Source organism: Triticum aestivum, chromosome 3D, assembly GCF_018294505.1.
Source record: "Triticum aestivum cultivar Chinese Spring chromosome 3D, IWGSC CS RefSeq v2.1, whole genome shotgun sequence".
NCBI lineage: Eukaryota > Viridiplantae > Streptophyta > Magnoliopsida > Poales > Poaceae > Triticum > Triticum aestivum.
Genome location: NC_057802.1, coordinates 158,261,494 through 158,280,928, shown reverse-complemented (window position 1 = coordinate 158,280,928; position 19,435 = coordinate 158,261,494). Strand labels below are relative to the sequence as shown.

The window sequence follows — 19,435 nt, the reverse complement described above, 5'->3', positions numbered from 1 at the left end:
AGTAACCATCTAGAAAGAAAAAATGTGTATGTTTGGATAATCTTTCTAGCATTTTATCAATAAAAGGTAAGGGGTAATGATCTTTTTAGTACCTTTATTTAACTTGCGGTAATCAACTACCATCCTATAACCTGTAATAATTCTTTGCGGAATCAATTATTCTTTATCATTAGGAACGGCAGTAATACCTCCCTTCTTAGGGACACAATGGACAGGACTTACCCAGTGACTATCAGCAACGGGATAAATTATACCTGCCTCAAGGAGCTTTAGTATTTCCTTTCTTACCACTTCTTTCATTTTAGGATTCAGCCGTCGTTGGTGATCACGAACTGGTTTGGCATCTTTCTCCAAATTTATTTTGTGTTGGCATAGAGTGGGACTAATGCCCTTAAGATCATCAAGAGTATATCCAATAGCAGCACGATGCTTCTTTAGAGTTTTCAATAATCTCTCTTCTTCATGCTCTGAAAGGTTAGCACTAATAATAACAGGATATATCTTCTTTTCATCAAGATAAGCATATTTAAGGGTATCAGGCAATGGTTTAAGCTCAAACACGGGATCACCCTTGGGTGGAGGAGGATCCCCTAGGATATCAACAGGCAAATTGTGTTTTAGGATGGGTTCCTGTTTAAAGAATACTTCATCTATTTCCCTTCTTTCATTCATAAACATATCATTTTCATGATCTAGCAAATATTGTTCTAAAGGATCACTAGGAGGTACGGCAATAGAAGCAAGACCAATAATTTCATCCTTACTAGGCAATTCCTCTTCACGGTGTTGTCTACGAAATTTAGAGAAATTAAACTCATGAGACATATCACCCAAACCAATAGTAACAACATCCTTTTCGCAGTCTATCTTAGCATTAACAGTGTTCAAGAAGGGTCTACCAAATATAATGGGGCAAAAGCTATCTTGTGGGGAACCGAGAACAAGAAAATCAACAGGATACTTAGTTTTCCCACACAAGACTTCAACATCTCTAGCAATTCCAATTGGTGATATAGTATCTCTATTAGCAAGTTTAATTGTGACATCAATATCTTCTAACTCAGCAGGTGCAATATCATGCATAATTTCTTTGTATAAGTCATGAGGTATTGCACTAGCACTAGCACCCATATCACATAAGCCATGATAACAATGATCTCCTATTTTAACAGAAATAACAGGCATGGCTACCACAGGTCTATGTTTATCTTTAGTACAATGTTTGGCAATTCTAGCAGTTTCATTACAGAAATGAATACCATGCCCATCAATATTATCAGACAAGAGATCTTTAACAATAGCAATATTAGGTTCAGCTTTAACTTGCTCAGGAGGTGTATAGGTTCTAATATTTCTCTTACGAACCACAATTGAAGCTTTAGCATGATTTTTTATCCTAACAGGAAAAGGTGGTTTCTCAACATAAGCAGTAGGAACAATAGGATCATTATAAGTGATAGTCTTTTCTTCAACTTTAATAGGTGCAACTACTTTTAATTCTATGGGAGGATGATATTTAAACCACTTTTCCTTAGGGAGATCAACATGAGTAGCAAAGGATTCACAGAAAGAAGCTACTATCTCAGAGTCAAGTCCATATTTAGTGCTAAACTTATGGAAAACATCGGTATCCATAAAAGATTTATCACAATCAAACTTAGGGGTCATACCTGACTCTTTACCTTCGTCGAGATCCCAATCTTCAGAGTTGCGTTTAATTCTTTCCAATAAATCCTATTTGAATTCAATAGTCTTCATCATAAAAGAGCCAACACAAGAAGTATCAAGCATGGTGCGATTGTTATCAGAAAGCCGAGCATAAATTTTTTGAATAATTAATTCTCTTGGGAGCTCATGATTGGGGCATGAATATAACATTGATTTAAGCCTCTCCCAAGCTTGAGCGATGCTTTCTCCTTCGCGAGGCCAAAAATTATATATATAATTGCGATCACGATGAACGAGATGCATAGGATAAAACTTCTGATGAAATTCCAATTTCAATCGTTTGTAGTTCCATGATCCCATATCATCACATAGCCTATACCAAATCAATGCATCTCCCTTCAAAGATAAAGGGAAGACCTTGTTCTTAATAACATCATCGGGCACACCTGCAAGCTTAAATAATCCACAAACTTCATCCACATATATTAGGTGCTCATCAGGATGCATTTTTCCGTCTCCAAAGGCACTTCAGTCCCCGGCAACGGCGCCAGAAAAGAGTCTTGATGACCCACAAGTATGGGGATCTATCGTAGTCCTTTTGATAAGTAAGAGTGTCAAACCCAACGAGGAGCAGAAGGAAATGATAAGCGGTTTTCAGCAAGGTATTCTCTGCAAGCACTGAAATTATAGGTAACAGATAGTTTTGTGATAAGATAATTTGTAACGAGCAACAAGTAACAAAAGTAAATAAAGTGCAGAAAGGTGCCCCAATCCTTTTTGTAGCAAAGGACAAGCCTACACAATTTCTTATATAAAGAAAAGCGCTCCCGAGGACACATGGGAATTATCGTCAAGCTAGTTTTCATCACGTTCATATGATTCACGTTCGGTACTTTGATAATTTGATATGTGGGTGGACCGGTGCTTGGGTGCTGCCCTTACTTGGAAAATCATCCCACTTATGATTAACCCCTATTGCAAGCATCCGCAACTACAAAAGAAGTATTAAGGTAAACCTAACCATAGCATGAAACAAGTGGATCCAAATCAGCCCCTTACGAAGCAACGCATAAACTAGGGTTTAAGCTTCTGTCACTCTAGCAACCCATCATCTACTTATTACTTCCCAATGCGTTCCTCTAGGCCCAAACAATGGTGAAGTCTCATGTAGTCGACGTTCACATAACACCACTAGAGGAGAGACAACATACATCTCATCAAAATATCGAACGAATACCAAATTCACATGACTACTAATAGCAAGACTTCTCCCATGTCCTCAGGAACAAACGTAACTACTCACAAAGCATATTCATGTTCATAATCAGAGGAGTATTAATATGCATAGAGGATCTGAACATATGATCTTCCACCAAATAAACCAACTAGCATCAACTACAAGGAGTAATCAACACTACTAGCAACCTACAGGTACCAACCCCAGACTTGGAGGCAAGAATTGGATACAAGAGATGAACTAGGGTTTGAGAGGAGATGGTGCTGGTGAAGATGTTGATGGAGATTGGCCTCTCCCGATGAGAGGAGCGTTGGTGATGACGATGGCGATGATTTCCCCCTCCCGGAGGGAAGTGTCCCCGGCACAACAGCTCTGCCGGAGCCCTAGATTGGTTCTGCCAAGGTTCCGCCTCGTGGCGGTGGAGTCTCGTCCCGAAAGCTTGCTTCTGATTTTTCTTCGGACGAAAGACTTCATATAGGAGAAGATGGCCACCGGAGGGCCAACAGGGGGCCCATGAGGCAGGGGGGCGCGCCCAGGGGGGTAGGGCGTGCCCCCACCCTCGTGGCCAGGGTGTGGGCGCCCTCTGGTATTTCTTCCGCTCAGTATTTTTTATTATTTCCAAAAATAACTTTCGTGGAGTTTCAGGACTTTTGGAGTTGTGCGGAATAGGTCTCTAATATTTGCTCCTTTTCCAGCCCAGAATTCCAGCTGTCGGCATTCTCCCTCCTTATGTAAACCTTGTAAAATAAGAGAGAATAGGCATAAGTATTGTGACATAATGTGTAATAACAGCCCATAATGCAATAAATATCGATATAAAAGCATGATGCAAAATGGACGTATCAGGATCTCACGGGTACAGAAGGTTGCGGCGGTGGAATTAGGTTTTTGGCTCCGTATCTAGTAGTTTGGGGGTACGTAGGTATATATAGGAAAGTACGTCGGTGGAGCAACGTGGGGCCCACGAGGGTGGAGGGCGCGCCCAGGGGGTAGGCGCGCCCCCTACCTCGTGCCCTCCTGGTTGATGTCTTGACGTAGGGTCCAAGTCCTCTGGATCACGTTCGTTCTGAAAATCACGTTCCGGAAGGTTTCATTCCGTTTGGACTCCGTTTGATATTCTTTTTCTACGAAACTTTGAAATAGGCAAAAAACAACAATTCTGGGCCGGGCCTCCGGTTAATAGGTTAGTCCCAAAAATAATATAAAAGTGTATAATAAATCCCAATAATGTCCAAAACAGAATATAATATAGCATGGAACAATCAAAAATTATAGATACGTTGGAGATGTATCATAGTGCTCCTCCCCACCGTCTACGGTGTCAACCATACTCTTCGGACGGCAAATTCCTTAATAAAGAGACGAGGCTCTGATACCAATTGAAAGGATCGATATAGTTGACTAGAGGGGGGGGGTGAATAGGCAACTAACAATTTTTAGCTTTTCTTTACCAATTTAAACTTTGCATCAAAGTAGGTTGTCTAGATATGCAACTAGGTGAGAAACCTATATGATGCAACAACAACAAGCACACAAGCAAGCAAGGGATATAACACAAATAAGCTTGCAAAAGTAAAGGCACGAGATAACCAAGAGAGGAGCCCGTGAAGACAAGGATGTGTTACCGAAGTTCCTTCCTTTTGAGGGGAAGTACGTCTCCGCTGGAGCGGTGTGGAGGCACAATGCTCCCCAAGAAGCCACTAGTGCCACCGTATTCTCCTCACGCCCTCACACAATGCGAGATGCCGTGATTCCACTATTGGTGCCCTTGGAGGCGGCAACCGGACCTTTACAAACAAGGTTGGGGCAATCTCCACAACTTAATTGGAGGCTCCCAACGACACCACGAAGCTTCACCACAATGGAATATGGATCCGCGGTGACCTCAACCGTCTAGGGTGCTCAAACACCCAAGAGTAACAAGATCCGCAAGGGATTAGTGGGGGAATAAAATTTCTCTTGGTGGAAGTGTAGATCGTGGCCTTCTCAATCAATCCCTAGAAAATCAACAAGTTTGATTGGCTAGGGAGAGAGATCGGGCGAAAATGGAGCTTAGAGCAACAATGGAGCTTGGGGATGGAAGAGGTGGTCAACTCGGAGAAGAAGACTCCCCTTATATAGTGGAAGAACAAATCCAACCATTATCCACTAACTCAGCACGCGACGAGCGGTACTACCGCACCTGGCAAGCGGTACTACCGCAAGGGACCACGGTAGTACCGCAGGGTACTGCGGTACTACCGCTGGCGCAGCAGGAGCTAGACCAGCCTGTGGCAAGGGCCGTAGAACCGCTGGAGCGGTACTACCGCACCCCCTTGCGGTACTACCGCGAGGCAGGGTCGGTCTAGACTGGGAAGGCACGGACATATAAAAATACATCCGTAGCAACTTCCGCTGAGTTCCGATCCATGCAAAAATTAGACACGGTACTACCGCAAGCCTGGAGCTGTACTACCGCGTAGGGCGCGGATGTAAAAAATTACATCCACTCATGTTGCCGTGCCAGACCAGGGCTCACGGTACTACCGCACGCATGGGGCGGTACTACGCGTAGGGCGCGGATGTAAAAAATTACATCCGCCCCTACAACCACTCGAGCGGCTGAGCCTGGCCAGAGGCCACGGTACTACCGCTCCCAAGGAGCGGTACTACCGTGAGTACCTACGGTACTACTGCACCTACGGCTGGTACTACCGCAAGGCCCTGCGGTACTACCGCTCCGAAGAGCAGTACTACCGCATGCCTCATATCAGCAACACTAGGAGTCCTTCATTTTGCAAAGACACGGAGAGACGGAGGATGCTCCAAAGAGCCAAAGGAAAGGGGTGCAAAAGGAGCAGACGTGTACGTGTTGATTCCACCCAAACCTTTCCAACACAGACCCCCTCTTAATAGTACGGCTTTCCTACGACTCAAATCCACCGAAAGAAACGTAGAGAAATGCCGTCTTCAATAGTCTTCGAGGGGCACCAAAACGTCTTGTGCCTAGTCCTGATATGTCTGAAATGCTCAATGCACACGATTAGTCCACAACAGCATTGTCATCAATCACCAAAACAACTAAGGGATAAATATGCCCTTACACCAATGCTATTACTCCGGAGTTTCTTGATTTTCTGACCGATTTTAATCTTCTTCTTAAGTGCTTTGTGGATTTCAAGTTGTCCTTTGAACTTTTAGCCTTGGCAATCACTGTTTGATTGTCACAGCTCATAAGAACAGCCGGGACTGGTTTATCAACCACCGGCAAATCCATCAAAAGCTCTCGAAGCCATTCTACTTCGACGCATGATGTGTCTAATGATGTGAGTTCTGCTTCCATAGTCGATCTGGTTAAGATCGTCTGCTTGCAAGACTTCTAGAAAACAGCACCACCACCAAGTGTGAAGAGATATCCACTTGTGGCTTTCATCTCATCAGCATCAGATATCCAGTTAGAATCACTATACCCCTCAAGTACCATCGGGTACCCAGAATAGTGAATCCCGTAGTTCACAGTACCTTGCAAATAGTGCATCACTCGCTCAACAGCATGGCAATGCACATCTACCGGATTGGAAATAAATCGGCTCAGTTTGCACACAGCAAATGAGATGTCAGGGCGAGTAGCACAAGCTAGGTACATGAGTGAACCAACCACTTGAGAATATCTCAATTGATCTACAGCCGTGCCTTCGAACTTTCGAATCCGCACGCTAGGATCATATGGTGTAGCAGAAGGTTTGCAGTCCGAATATCCAAAACGGCTCAAAATCTTCTCAACATAGTGGGATTGCAAAAGTGTAATTCCACCCTCAGTATTTCTCAGTAGCTTGATGTTCAAGATAACATCAGCCATACCCAGGTCTTTCATCTCAAAGTTATGAGATAGAAAAGCCTTGACCTCCTATATGACCTTGAGGTGGGTCACAAATATCAGTATATCATCGACATACAGACACAGTATAACTCATTGTTCAAGAACTCGACCGATTTACCATTTAAATGCCCATTTAATCGCTACTCAGTGCCTAACTGAGGCGAATAGCACATACTCAGTTCATTAAATGGTCAAGCCGATTAACTGGCATTTAATCAGTTGTCACACGATTAACTGGTTGTCAAACCGATTAATCGGTGATGGTCAGGTAACTGAAGCGTTTAGAGCATATACAAATGCATATCTATCATCAATTATGTAGGTTTGTTGCCTTCCGGTTTGGATGCATCATGACCAAACCGTCCAGGCAACAATTCTACCTCTTGTCCATGCTTTTTACATGCCTACGACATTATATTTTAGTATAAATGTATAATACGTAGTTGTGAGCATTGGATTATGTGGTACAATATGGGAAAAACTAGTTACATGTTGCCAATATATTCTCATGTGCAGCCGAATAATGATTGACCGATTAATTCAGTTAAATGGCCGATTAACCGATTAATCGCTAATCGGTAGTCGACCGAGCAGTTACCAGTTACTGAATTCCCGAACAATGGTATAACTCCTTCGCCCCCACCATAGCGATAGCATACACATATGTCAGCTTCGTTAACAACAAAGCCAGCAGATGTCAAAGTTGTATTAAACTTCCCATGCCATTGCTTAGGCGCTTGTTTCAGGCCATACAAAGATTTCACTAGCTTACACACCTTTCTTTCCTGACCATTTACTACAAAGCCATCCGGCTGTTGCATGTAAATTTCCTCGTCTAGCTCTTCGTTAAGGAAAGCCATCTTAACGTCCATCTGATGAACGGGAAGACCATGCGAGGCAGCCAAAGCGAGTAGCACTCGAATGGTTGTCAGTCTAGCCACAGGTGAGTAAGTATCAAAGAAATCCTCTTCTTCTTTCTGGGTATAACCCTTGGCCACAAGCCTAGCCTTGTACTTCTCAACAGTACCATCGGGCCTAAGCTTCCTCTTGAACACCCACTTACATCCCAACGGTTGGCAACCATAAGGACGATCAGTGATCTCCCATGTCCCATTAGCCATGATGGAATCCATCTCGCTACGGACCGCATCCTTCCAGTAGTCAGTATCCGGAGATGTATAAGCTTCTGAAATGGAACTGGGAGTGTCATCATCCACGAGGTACACAAGGAAATCATCACCAAAAGACTTTGCAGTCCTTTGTCTCTTGCTCCTAACAGGAGCTTCCTCGTCATCCTCTGATGAACTTTCATCACTTTTGTGTTCATAATATTCCATCGGAATGGCAGGTTCAGGAGTCTCATCAGATTCCAGTCTAGAAGTGCTTTGCATATCTCTCATGAGGAAAATATCCTCAAAGAATGTAGCATCCTTAGACTCTATAATTTTACCGACCCTTTGGTCAGGTACCTCAGATTTCACTACTAGAAATCTATAGCCAACGCTATTCTTAGAGTAGCCCAAATTAACGCAGTCCACGGTCTTCGGACCAAGCTTACGCTTTTTGGGGATCGGCACATTGACTTTCTCCAAACAGCCCCAAGTGCGCAAGTAAGAGGGTGTAGTTCTTTTCTTTTCCCATTGCTCATAGGGAGTAGTCTCATTATCCTTTGCGGGAACTTTATTCAGGACATGACATGATGTCAATATAGCCTCCCCCCACCATGCCTTGGATAAACCCGATGTATCTAACATGGCGTTAGCCAAATCAGTTAGAGTACGGTTTTTCCGTTCGGCAACCCCGTTTGACTGGGGTGAATAGGGAGGCGCCCTCTCATGAATAATACCATGTTCCGCACAGAATAAATCAAACTCACTGGAAAAGTACTCTCCACCACGATCAGGACGGACTCGTTTTATTTTCTTCTCAAGTTGGTTCTCAACTTCAGCCTTATAGATTTTAAAGTAGTGTAGAGCCTCATCCTTTGTATTTAACAAATACACATAACAGAATCTAGTGGAATCATCAATAAAAGTCATGAAGTATTTCTTTCCACCTTTAGTCAACACACCATTCATCTCACAGAGATCTGAATGTATGAGCTCTAGTGGTGCCAGGTGTCTCTCCTTCACAGGCTTGTGAGGCTTACGAGGTTGCTTTGCTTGCACACACGCATGGCACTTAGAGCCTTTGGCTAAAGTGAAACTCGGGATTAGATTCCTCTTAGCTAGCCGCGTCATACAACCGAAATTTATGTGACAAAGACGTGAATGCCAAACCTCACATTCGTTCACATTGGAATGAATTTGGTTCACGACTTTATTACAGAAATCCTCCAGGGAAAGGCGGAACAAACCACCACAATCATATCCTTTTCCAACAAATAGTCCATAATGAGATACAACTACTTCGTTAGACTCAAATACTAACTTCAACCCTTCTTTACATAGAAGGGAGCCACTAACAAGATTCTTCTTGATGGCGGGGACATGCTGCACGTTCTTCAGTTGCACGATCTTCCCCGAAGTAAACTTCAGATCTACCGTGCCAACACCATGAACAGAAGCATGCGAGCCATTCCCCATCAGGACGGAACAATCTCGTGTGACCTGGTAAGAAGAAAACAAAGACACACCAGCACACACATGAATATTGGCCCAGTGTCAACCCACCAATCGGTGGACTGATAAACTGAAAGTACGGTAAACAGATTACCATACCCAGATGCCCCATAATTGTTGCTCAAAGTGACATTGACAGACTTGGCGTCCTGTCCTGACTTCTTATACTTGTTTGGGCACTTGTTGGCCCAATGTTCAACTGAACCACAAGTAAAGCAGCCCTCATCCTTCTTGTTCTTCTTGAAGGTCTTCTTACCCTTCTTCTTAAAGGTAGTATTCTGCTGGACAGAGTTCTTTCCCTTGAACTTGCGGGAGTTCTTCTGCACCATATTGGCGCTAGAAGAACCCTCTGCCCCTTTCACGTGTGAGTCCTTTGCTCTTAAGTTATGCTCAACACTTAGATGACCAATGACATCCTCAACAGAGAATTCACGTCTCAAGTGCTTGAGAGAAGTAGCAAAGTTCCTCCATCTAGGAGGGAGTTTCGCAATAATGCAACCCGCGACAAACTTGTCCGGTAACTCACACTTCAGGAGCTCCAGCTCCTTAGCGATGCATTGTATCTCATGGGCCTAGTCCAATACAGAACGGTTATCAACCATTTTGTAATCATAGTAAGAACGGCTCCTAGAAAGATGGTGGTTGCCTCCCTAAACGCATTCTCCTGTTCAGGAGCAATCGTTACCGTGGGAGACACAACACCAACCCAGAACACGTTCATTGCTGTGAGCCACAAGGTGGTCCTCGTCTGCCAACACTTAAAATGCGTTCCAGTAAACTTTTCCGGTTTCAGAGTAGCGGTGAAGCCATGAGTCGAAAAGTGCCTAAAATAAGGTTTTTGGATTGTTGAAAATATTAGCACTTTTCCTACTAATCTAATCCACGAGTAAACAGTAAGCATGGCATAAATGGTATGCATCTCATAGCGATACCTAAGCATACTAGCACGTACAGAACATAGAAGCGAACCATCTATGAGCAGCACATATGCGGCTAGTACAAGTACGAGTAAACGAGGGATGAACAGATCATACCCTCCGGTTGGCCAGGCCAACGCGGCGGTGGCAACAGCAGCCTCGGCGTCGTCCGTGGCCTTCTTCTTAGCAGCGGCGCCGTTGGCCATGGTGTCGATACAAGGGAAGTAGTGGAAGCAGAGGCGGACGGATCGGGAGCAGTCGCGTCGAGACGCTCCCCAAAAACCTTATTGCCGTTCTCCCGGGCAGGATCTCGAATGACAGGGTTCCGGAGGCACCTCCTCTCCCGACCAACCGTGCACGCGGTCGTCGGGTGGGATCGCTGGAAGCAGCTCAGAGAGAGAAACAGTAGATGACAGATAGGGTTGTACGAGAGGGAGTGAGTGAACCGAGTTAGGGTTCACTCCACTGGCCAGCGCCTTTTTATATAGGCCGTCAGGTAAATGGGCCTGGGCCAGGCCCACGACCGAGTCCGCGAACAGCCCACGGTCCAACGTCTCGGACAGTGGCGCTTCTGTAAGCGACTCGTTAATTAATTAACAATTAATTAACCATTCCTGAGCGGCAAAAATAAGCTTCGGCTCGGCTCATTCCCGCAACCCGCGGCGCGCGCGCACGTCGTGACGAGGCGAGGCGTAGCGAGGCGAGGCAAACGGAGGAGGAGGAGGAGCGCGCGTGTACAACTCCTATTCCCAAGTTCCCAATAGCAAGTGATAGAGCAGCCCTTATAGAGAGGTCTCACTCTTCTTACTGTAGCAGTATGAGACTACATTCCACACTTCCCACCACTTGCCGTACACATGCATGGGCCTTAGAGATTAACTAGGGATTATTGTCTTATATGGGCCTAAGCCCATCCATAATCCATCATTTTCTCCCAGCATCAACACCTCTTTATTTACCACCTTTATCTGCAGAATATACCAACCAAAGACACAAAGGAAATTTAGCTTTATGAGAATAATTGGATCATTATATAACTTTTTTTTTCAAAAATGGTGTTGTTTCTGCATTTTCACAGTGTCCAAAAGAATGCAGGAACACCAACTAGAACCAACCTTTTCTCATTATTTGAAAAAGTTTTAATCCACCTCCCAAAGGAGTTATCAACGGAAGAAGGAACTGAATTCAAACCAAAGGCACTTTTTAAAAGACACCAAACCAAAGTAGTAGTAGAACATATGAAAAATAAATGATAATTTGTCTCCTCTTTACCACAGAACACATAATGTGCTCCCCTTCCAACCCCTTGTCAAGAGAGTGTCCTTAGTAGGAATACTTTTTCTAGCCACCAACCAAAGGAGCACCTTGATTTTAGTAGGAAATTTCACTTTCCACAAGTATTTCTATGGAAAGTGATAGTCCGCCTCAATCATTTTCCTATAAAGTGATTTGGCATAATTTAATTTATCTCCAGTTAGAGACCACTCAATCTGGTCTTTCCCTGATCTCATCTCAATCTCCTCACACCTTAGTTTAAGGTTTCTCCACATTTCTAGGGATTCCCCATACAAAGTCCTAAAAGTAAATCCACCCCATCCTTTTTGCAATGCTTCAGCCACAATAATATCATGATAAAAGCTAAGGAGATAAAGTCTAGGATAAACATCTTTTAAGGTTTTATCATCAATCCAAACCTCCTCCCAAAACCTAACACTATGTCCATCTCCCAGCTTCCACCTGCATAAATGCTAAAATAGATCCTTGACTTTCAAAATGTTGGTCCAAAATTGAGAATTACCAACCTTGGGTTTTGCCCTTGAGATACATCCCATCAGTGACATATTTATCCAGTAAGACAGTTTGCCAAGGCCATTCTCAGTTTCAAGTTTCTAAATCTCCAAATTAAGAATGCCCAGACCCCACAAATCCCTAGGTTTACAACATATTTTCCAATTAACTAAATGGTACTTTTCTTGTCCTCTCTGCTTGCCAAACCATTCTGGCTCTAACGAAATTAGCTTTCTTTAGAATCCCCACAGGAATGGGATAACATGACGTCATGAAGAGAGGCATATTAGTTAAACAAACCTGGACAAGAGTAATTCTCCGAGCAATTGAACTCAGGAGTTTAACTTGCCAACATGCACATCTTTTCTCATTTTTTTCTACTACACCAGTCCAATGTTTGTTTCTAATCCTGACATAGAAACAAACATCCCTAAGTATTTCATAGGCAACTCCCCCGTCTCGCAAGTAAATATTTCCTGATAGGTGTTCATTTTATGTTTTGCTTCACCAAATAAAAAAGTTCACTCTTATGAAAGTTGATTGTGAGACATCTACTCAAAAGCCCCTAAAATAAATTTCAGATTTCTAGCATAGTCAATATTATATTGGAGTAGAAAAATAACATCATCAGCATTGCAACATGTCCACACCATGAGCAATGTTTTCAACATGCACCCCTTTCACAAAATCATCTATATTGGCCTTTTCCATAATAACAGCTAGGTCATCTACCACTAGGTCAAAAAGTAAGGGGGACAGAGCATCTCCCCGCCTAAGCCCCTTCTAGGTTTTAAAACAGGGACCAATCTTATCATTAACTTTAACTCTCACATTACCCCCTCTCATGGTCATCATAACCCTATCACACCACTTATCAGGGAATATTTTCATCTTTAACATTTGTATCACAAATGGCCATTTAATTTTGTCATATGCTTTTTTAAAGTCGACTTTTAAAAAGAGTGCATTTTGTTTTTAATGATGAATAGAGTTCAATGCTTCATGCAGCACTGTACCCTCTGCATAATATATCTCCCTTTGACAAAGAGCAGTTTGTGTCTTAGAGATCACATGAAAACAAGTCTACTAAGTCTGTTCATTAACATCTTCATAATAATTTTGAACTAACATTTAAAAGACAAATGGGTCTGAATTTCTGAATTTGTTTGGCATCATTAGTTTTTGGCACAAGGGTGATGGTTCCATAATCGAGTCTAGCAATATCAAGTTTTCTTTCAGCAAAATCATCCAAAAGCCCTTTGACATCCCACTTAAATAACTCCCAAAATTCCTGATAAAAATCAACAGGGAACCCATCTGCCCCCGGGCTTTTGTTTTTCTTCATTTGAAACACCATATCATGAATTTCTTGCATAGAGAAGGGTTTAATACTTTAATTAATTCCTCTGCAACATATGCACCTATTTGAGAAATGTCCTGCAGATGTAGAGATATTTGTGAGCAATCAGGTTGCCCAAAAAGATTTTTATAAAAGTCAGTAATGTATTTCATTAATTAATATTCTCCCTCGATAGTTCCTTCATCTCGCTCCAAGGAAATGATTCTATTTTTACATCTTCTACCATTTACCCTAGCATGATAATATCTAGTATTGGTGTCTCCATCTTTAATTTCTTTATCCATATATCTCTGAAGCATTTCATTTCTTCCTGTTTTGAAATTCTGGCCAATTGTTCTCTTAAGTCTTTTTGCTCCTATCTATCTCCATCAGTAAGCCCCATGACGTCAGTATTCTTATCTATGACATCCAGCTTGCCAATGATTTCAATCTTAATTTTTCTGTACCAAGCATTTGCATTTTTATCCCACCCTCTAACTTTTTTCCTCAAGTTTCTTAATCTTTCTTGACATTTTTCTAAATTGTCACCATGGTAGGTTTCACTCCAAACTTTACACAGAAATTCTGTAAACCCCTCTGTGAGCACTGAAGAGTTCTCAAATCTTGAACTTCACTAGGAGGTTCTCCAGTGTCAATGGATAGAGGAGTGTGGTCAGAACTTCTCTAGCAAAAGCTTGCAGTACTGACAGATGATACCCCTCCTCCCATTCAGGACAACACATTTTTGAGTTGTTCATAAGTTGTGTCAGCTAAATTATTGGCCTAGGTATAGTTTTTACCATTTAATGGTATTTCTCTAAGTCCTGCATGCTTAATGACACAAAGCTGTAATGATTCGGCTCATCGAGTTGTTTTTTTCACTGCAGTTCCTGATAATATTAAAGTCTCCACCAACTAAACAAGGCAGTGGGGGCTGACGACCTAGTAGCGTAGGGGGCGTGACGGGGCAACGATTCGTGACCAATTTCTTCGGTTCGTTTCCATATAATCTTTTTCTGGGTTTTCACTTTGTTTATGAGAAACAACAGAGTGCCGACCGCCGAGTAGTACTGAAGTAACCAGGGAATCATCGATGTACACAAAACAAACTGCAACAATGGCGACACGAAGCATATGAACTACGGTACTAAACACACTGGCACACCCACATACGGTAAAATCGCAACGAGTCCAGGTACATACGCGCCATGACAGTGCTCCAGGGCGGCGCATGGCGCATCATCCTTCGGTTCCGGGCGACCTCTACTCGTACCAGGTGTATCCCAGGGGCGGCGCACGCATGCCGTAGCCGTAGCCGGAGCTGTAGTAGTGGCAGCTGGGCAGGCCACAGGGGCTGGAGTAGCAGCCCGGCGTGCAGCGGTACCCGTGGCCGCCGTACGGCGTCCCCTTCTCGCCGCAGTCGTCGCAGCACGGCTCCTTGCACGCCTTCTCGCACCTCTCCTTGCACGCCTTCTCGTACTTGTCCTTCCAGGCCTTCTCGCAGGCCTCCTGGCAGGGGGTCTTCTTCTCCTTGGGCTTGTCGTCCTCGACGCTGACGATGGACGCCGCGAAGCACGACTTCCTCAGCTGGTGCACCACGCACACCGGGTCCACCGTGCCGACCACCGTCAGCGTGCACTTGTCCTCGTCGACCACCATGGACTTGATCCCTGGAGGGTCACATACATTCGGTAAAGAGAAGTAGTTGCAGGATACACAGGAATGAAGAGAGTCAGAGAGAGGTATACCCTCGAGCTTGGAAACGATTGACAGGATCCCGCTCGTGCACTTCTTGCCGACGAGATCGGCTCTGATCACAATTTTCTGCAGGCCATTCGAAAGTGAAAACACAAGCATATATTCAGTACAAATGTTCTCATGATCGCAACGGCATGTCTACACCCTCGAAGGACGGAGAAGCAGAACGAAGAATATGGTGGCCAATTACCTTAGACATGGCGTGAGCTATCTTCTGGTACTCTTGGATCTGGGGTCGACGCGGACTCCTGAGTGTGCAGAGCAAGGCGCTGTCTGAAGTTATGTGAGAAATGCCTCGTTCCAAGTCAGTTTATATATGATCTGAAGTCAACTCCGCAACCTCCATATTGGTTGGGAATTGGTCGTATTCGTTGGAGCATATTCCTACTAGATGTGTTTAATCTAATCATTCTGCTGCTGCTGGTCGAAAGAATTCCTTGCAATCGTAGTTATACCAGAGTTTCCTAACCGAATTGGTCGGTCTACGTCTTCTTTCTTATGTTTTTTCATCCGTGGAAATGTCAAAACCGCGGGCCTTTTGAAGTTCCAACACGCTTGCGTTTTCAATCATGAGAGAGAAAGACCGACGACAGCAACTCCGCGTATGTACCCGAAGAAATGGAGGAACGTTCTGCAAGTTGCAGACGGTGGCAACCGGGAAATCAAGTCAACTCAAATGCCACTGTACCATTGGCTAGGATTTTGTTATGCTGGTCGTTGCTCTACTGCTGGTAGAAGGACTTGTTATCAGTAGAATGAAAAAAATAGCGTGCTACAGCAAAATAGTGCAGACCTCAAAATATGCTATTAGTATGCTATATCGTGTTATAGCGTGCTATTAGCGAGACATTGTACGCTGATATATTTAGCGAGGAAATTCTCAATATGCTATAGCGCGCTATTTTTTCAGTAATCAGTACATGCTGTTGCAATTGCATTAGAGTTCCCGGTTCGAGCTTTTATGTAGGCATTTTGAGTGTTTGGGAGGCATTTTCTTCGATCTCCGTGCAACACCATATTCTATCATTTTATTAGCAGATCAGACAGTGAATGGCTGATGATGCCATAGTGTTTGATGACTGAGTGGCACCTTTTTTCTGCAGGGAGACTGAGTGGCACTTTGAGTGTTTGGAAGGCATTTTCTTCGATCTTCGTCCAAAACCATATTCTATCCTTTTTTAGCACAATCAAAAGCACTCTCAAAGGCACCTGACCCCCGCGTCGCCCCTGCTCAGCGACTCGGACAGTTCTCCAACCCTAGCCGCCGTCGGTGCCGACTCCTCCTTCCCTCACCCCATCGCCGCCGGAGCACGCCGCCCGGATGCGCCCGGGGGCCGACGGCGGTGGCGGGGATCCTCCTCTCTCCAGCGTCTACTGCTGGTAGGACTTAGTAGTTATTAATACATGTTGTTGCAATTGCATTAGAATTTCCGACTCGAGCTTTTCTGTGAACAAGTTGATCAGCTGCTAGGATTGGATCCCCAAACCCATCCAAATTGGAGTTTTGATTTGAGGGGTACCACTGTCTTTTAGAATCCATGACACTTTGATCATGATTCAAGTTGGAGAGAAGGATAAATATAAATCTGCCACCTACAAAGGCAACGATGCAACAAGGACAATGAAGGTTTCTTTTCTTGCTTAGGGCAACTCCAACCGGACAACCCAAACGGACCGTAAAATTGTTAGCTTTTTGTCCGTTTGGATCACCAGGAGGGCGGGCGTCCACCCCTTGTCCGCCCTTTTCTGGCCATAGCGCCCAACAAGACGACCCGTTTGGTCCGTTTGTCCATCTTTTCTTAATCAAATTGGCATTTTATATATTCTATACATTTATAACCAAATAAACAAATGAATGGAACATTTCACATTATTGGAAAAAACAAGCCACATAGTTTACAACCAAATAAATTTGAAATTGTAGCAAATAAATTAAGAGAAAAGGAGTAGATACAACTATTGGTTTCCTATGTGAGTCCATATATACACAACCAAATCATCTTGAAGTTTAATGTCAGTTGCTCGATCACACATTTCATGATGAAATTGGATGAACTCTGCAAACGTTGCCACTCCGTCCTCGGGCTCAACCAACTTACCCTAGTAACCCCCCCCCCCTTGGTCATAGATGATATCATAACAATCATGTTGTGTATGATCACACAAGGAGTCATCACCACCCATATAGTTTTAGTGCTCCATGTTTTAGCACGGTGCCGAACAATAGCCCAGCGAGGTTACAACACACCAAAAGTATGCCCCACTTCCTTCGTAGCACTCTCTTGTTCTTTGGAAAACCTAGACCTCTTCTCTCGCTAGGGCTCGGAGATTATCTTCACGAATGTATATCACGGAGGATAGATACTATCAACTAGGTAGTATCCCTAGTTGTATTGGTGGCTATTGATCCCATAGTTGACCTCTGGGGAATTGCCTTCCGAAATCCTTGAGAACACGGAGAGGGGTCAAGCACGTTGATGTCATTGTGAGAACCTGCCATGTCGAAAAAAGAGTGCCAAATCCAGAGATCTTGTGATGCCATGCACAACTTCAAATATGACCGTGCAACCATCAACATGTCCCTTATATTACCCATGCCAAGCAATTGAACAGTTCTTTCACTCCCAATGCACACAATCTATGCTTCCAAGCATCCCCGAAAAGGCGCATGATTCATTGATCGATAACAAAGCGGGTTGTATCCTCATCATTTGGTTCTCACAAGTACTCCGGGCCAAATACTCTAACAATAGCTTTGCAGAACATGTACAATGGCACTCACTCATTACGTACTGATCAGCTAGATCAAGGCGAACTCCATATGCAAGCATCATAACAGCTGCAGTGCATTTATGATAAGAGGTGAAGCCAACAAAGGGGATCATAGTTGCATTTAAGGAAATCAACATAACCCACCACCCCCTGCTGAATACGGTTGAACAATGGTCTCGTCATCCGGAAGCATCGACGGAAAAGGTTGGCAAGGAATATTGAGTTTGTCCGATGGAAATAATCGTTAAAGAGTAGGACGGCCGTTTTATCAGTTACGATTCAACCTAGGCACATGGCCAGGTATCAATCCCCTAAAAATGGTCGTTGTCTTGTGATGTGTTCTTTCACGAGAAGTGTAGCAACCACAACATAACTATCATCGTCAGACGATTCTTTGGATGATGATGATCATACGATGTTATTGTAAAAGAAACTCGTCCGAGTTATCGGCCATGATCCTTTCGAGTGATGTGAATTCGTACCTTACTAGACAGCTACGGGCGTGGACGAGTCTTTGCCGGGCAAAGGGTCGAACACTTTGTGGGCTGGTGTGGACGAGTCTCGGCCAGTGAAGGGGACTCTCCTTCGCCCGTTTAGGCAACAGAGCTAGAGAACCCACGTCCTTCGACGGTGACCATGGAGGTAGTGTGCTGACGGGCGGTGACAACCCTGGGTAGGGTGCGGGCCGCGAGCTACACCGTCAGCGGCAAGAAGCGGAACCAACGCCGGCGATGGATGCGGCAGCGGCAGATGGGTGGGATTGCCGGGGTGGCGAATAGGCCAAAAGCTGGGTGGCGGTGGCGAGGGCGATGAGGGCGAGGAGGTCAAACTCGTATGGGGGGGGGGGAGGATTGGCCTGTGTGGCATCGACAGGCAGGCCAGGGGAGGACACTGTGGGCGTCCGAGGTGTGTCCATGCAGACTCAAACCCAGATCAAATTTGGCTAGAAATGGGTCGAAACGGAAATCCGCCCATTTGCTTCGGCACGTTGGGCTTTGTTTTTTGTCCGCGTGGAACCAAACGGGCAAAATGCGTCGACCCGTTAAAGTTGCCCTTAGTACTTCAACCATTCCTATCAAGTGGAGGTTTTTTAAAGAAGGGCAAAAGACTTGCCTCATTCATTAATTAAGGAAGAGTAGAAAACAAATCAGTCTGCCCAAAGGCCAAAAACACAAGAAAGTATGGGACTACTCTCGCAGCATGATATTACACAAATGTTTTGCGCACGTGGTAAACCCTTTCATAGCTTCCTTCCGGATATGAGTGAAGATGATTGTATATGGTTTCAATTTGTTTGTTGAAGACTCTCACATTGGCTCGTTCCAAATCTCTCAAGCCATAATAAGCATAAAAAGAGAGGCCATTATCTCGTTAGTGCCTTGGTCATTGTGCACCAAGTGGTTCCAACAAGACTTGACGCCGTTGACAGGTTGGCAAGAAAATGGGTCGAGATCGGGGGTCCCAAACTAATCCTTA

The 19,435-nt window shown here is 44.2% G+C and overlaps 1 protein-coding gene across 1 annotated transcript; it reads right to left on the bottom strand.

The window, feature by feature from the left end:
- Positions 1 to 14,497: 14,497 nt before the first annotated feature.
- On the bottom strand, positions 14,498 to 15,583 carry LOC123074415 (heavy metal-associated isoprenylated plant protein 43). The gene is made up of 3 exons (XM_044497274.1): positions 15,378 to 15,583; positions 15,178 to 15,253; positions 14,498 to 15,099 (listed from the first exon to the last, which is right to left on the bottom strand). Exons 1-3 carry the CDS (start codon positions 15,384 to 15,386, stop codon positions 14,693 to 14,695), a joined length of 492 nt encoding a protein of 163 aa, XP_044353209.1. The 5' UTR covers positions 15,387 to 15,583; the 3' UTR covers positions 14,498 to 14,692.
- Positions 15,584 to 19,435: the final 3,852 nt, after the last annotated feature.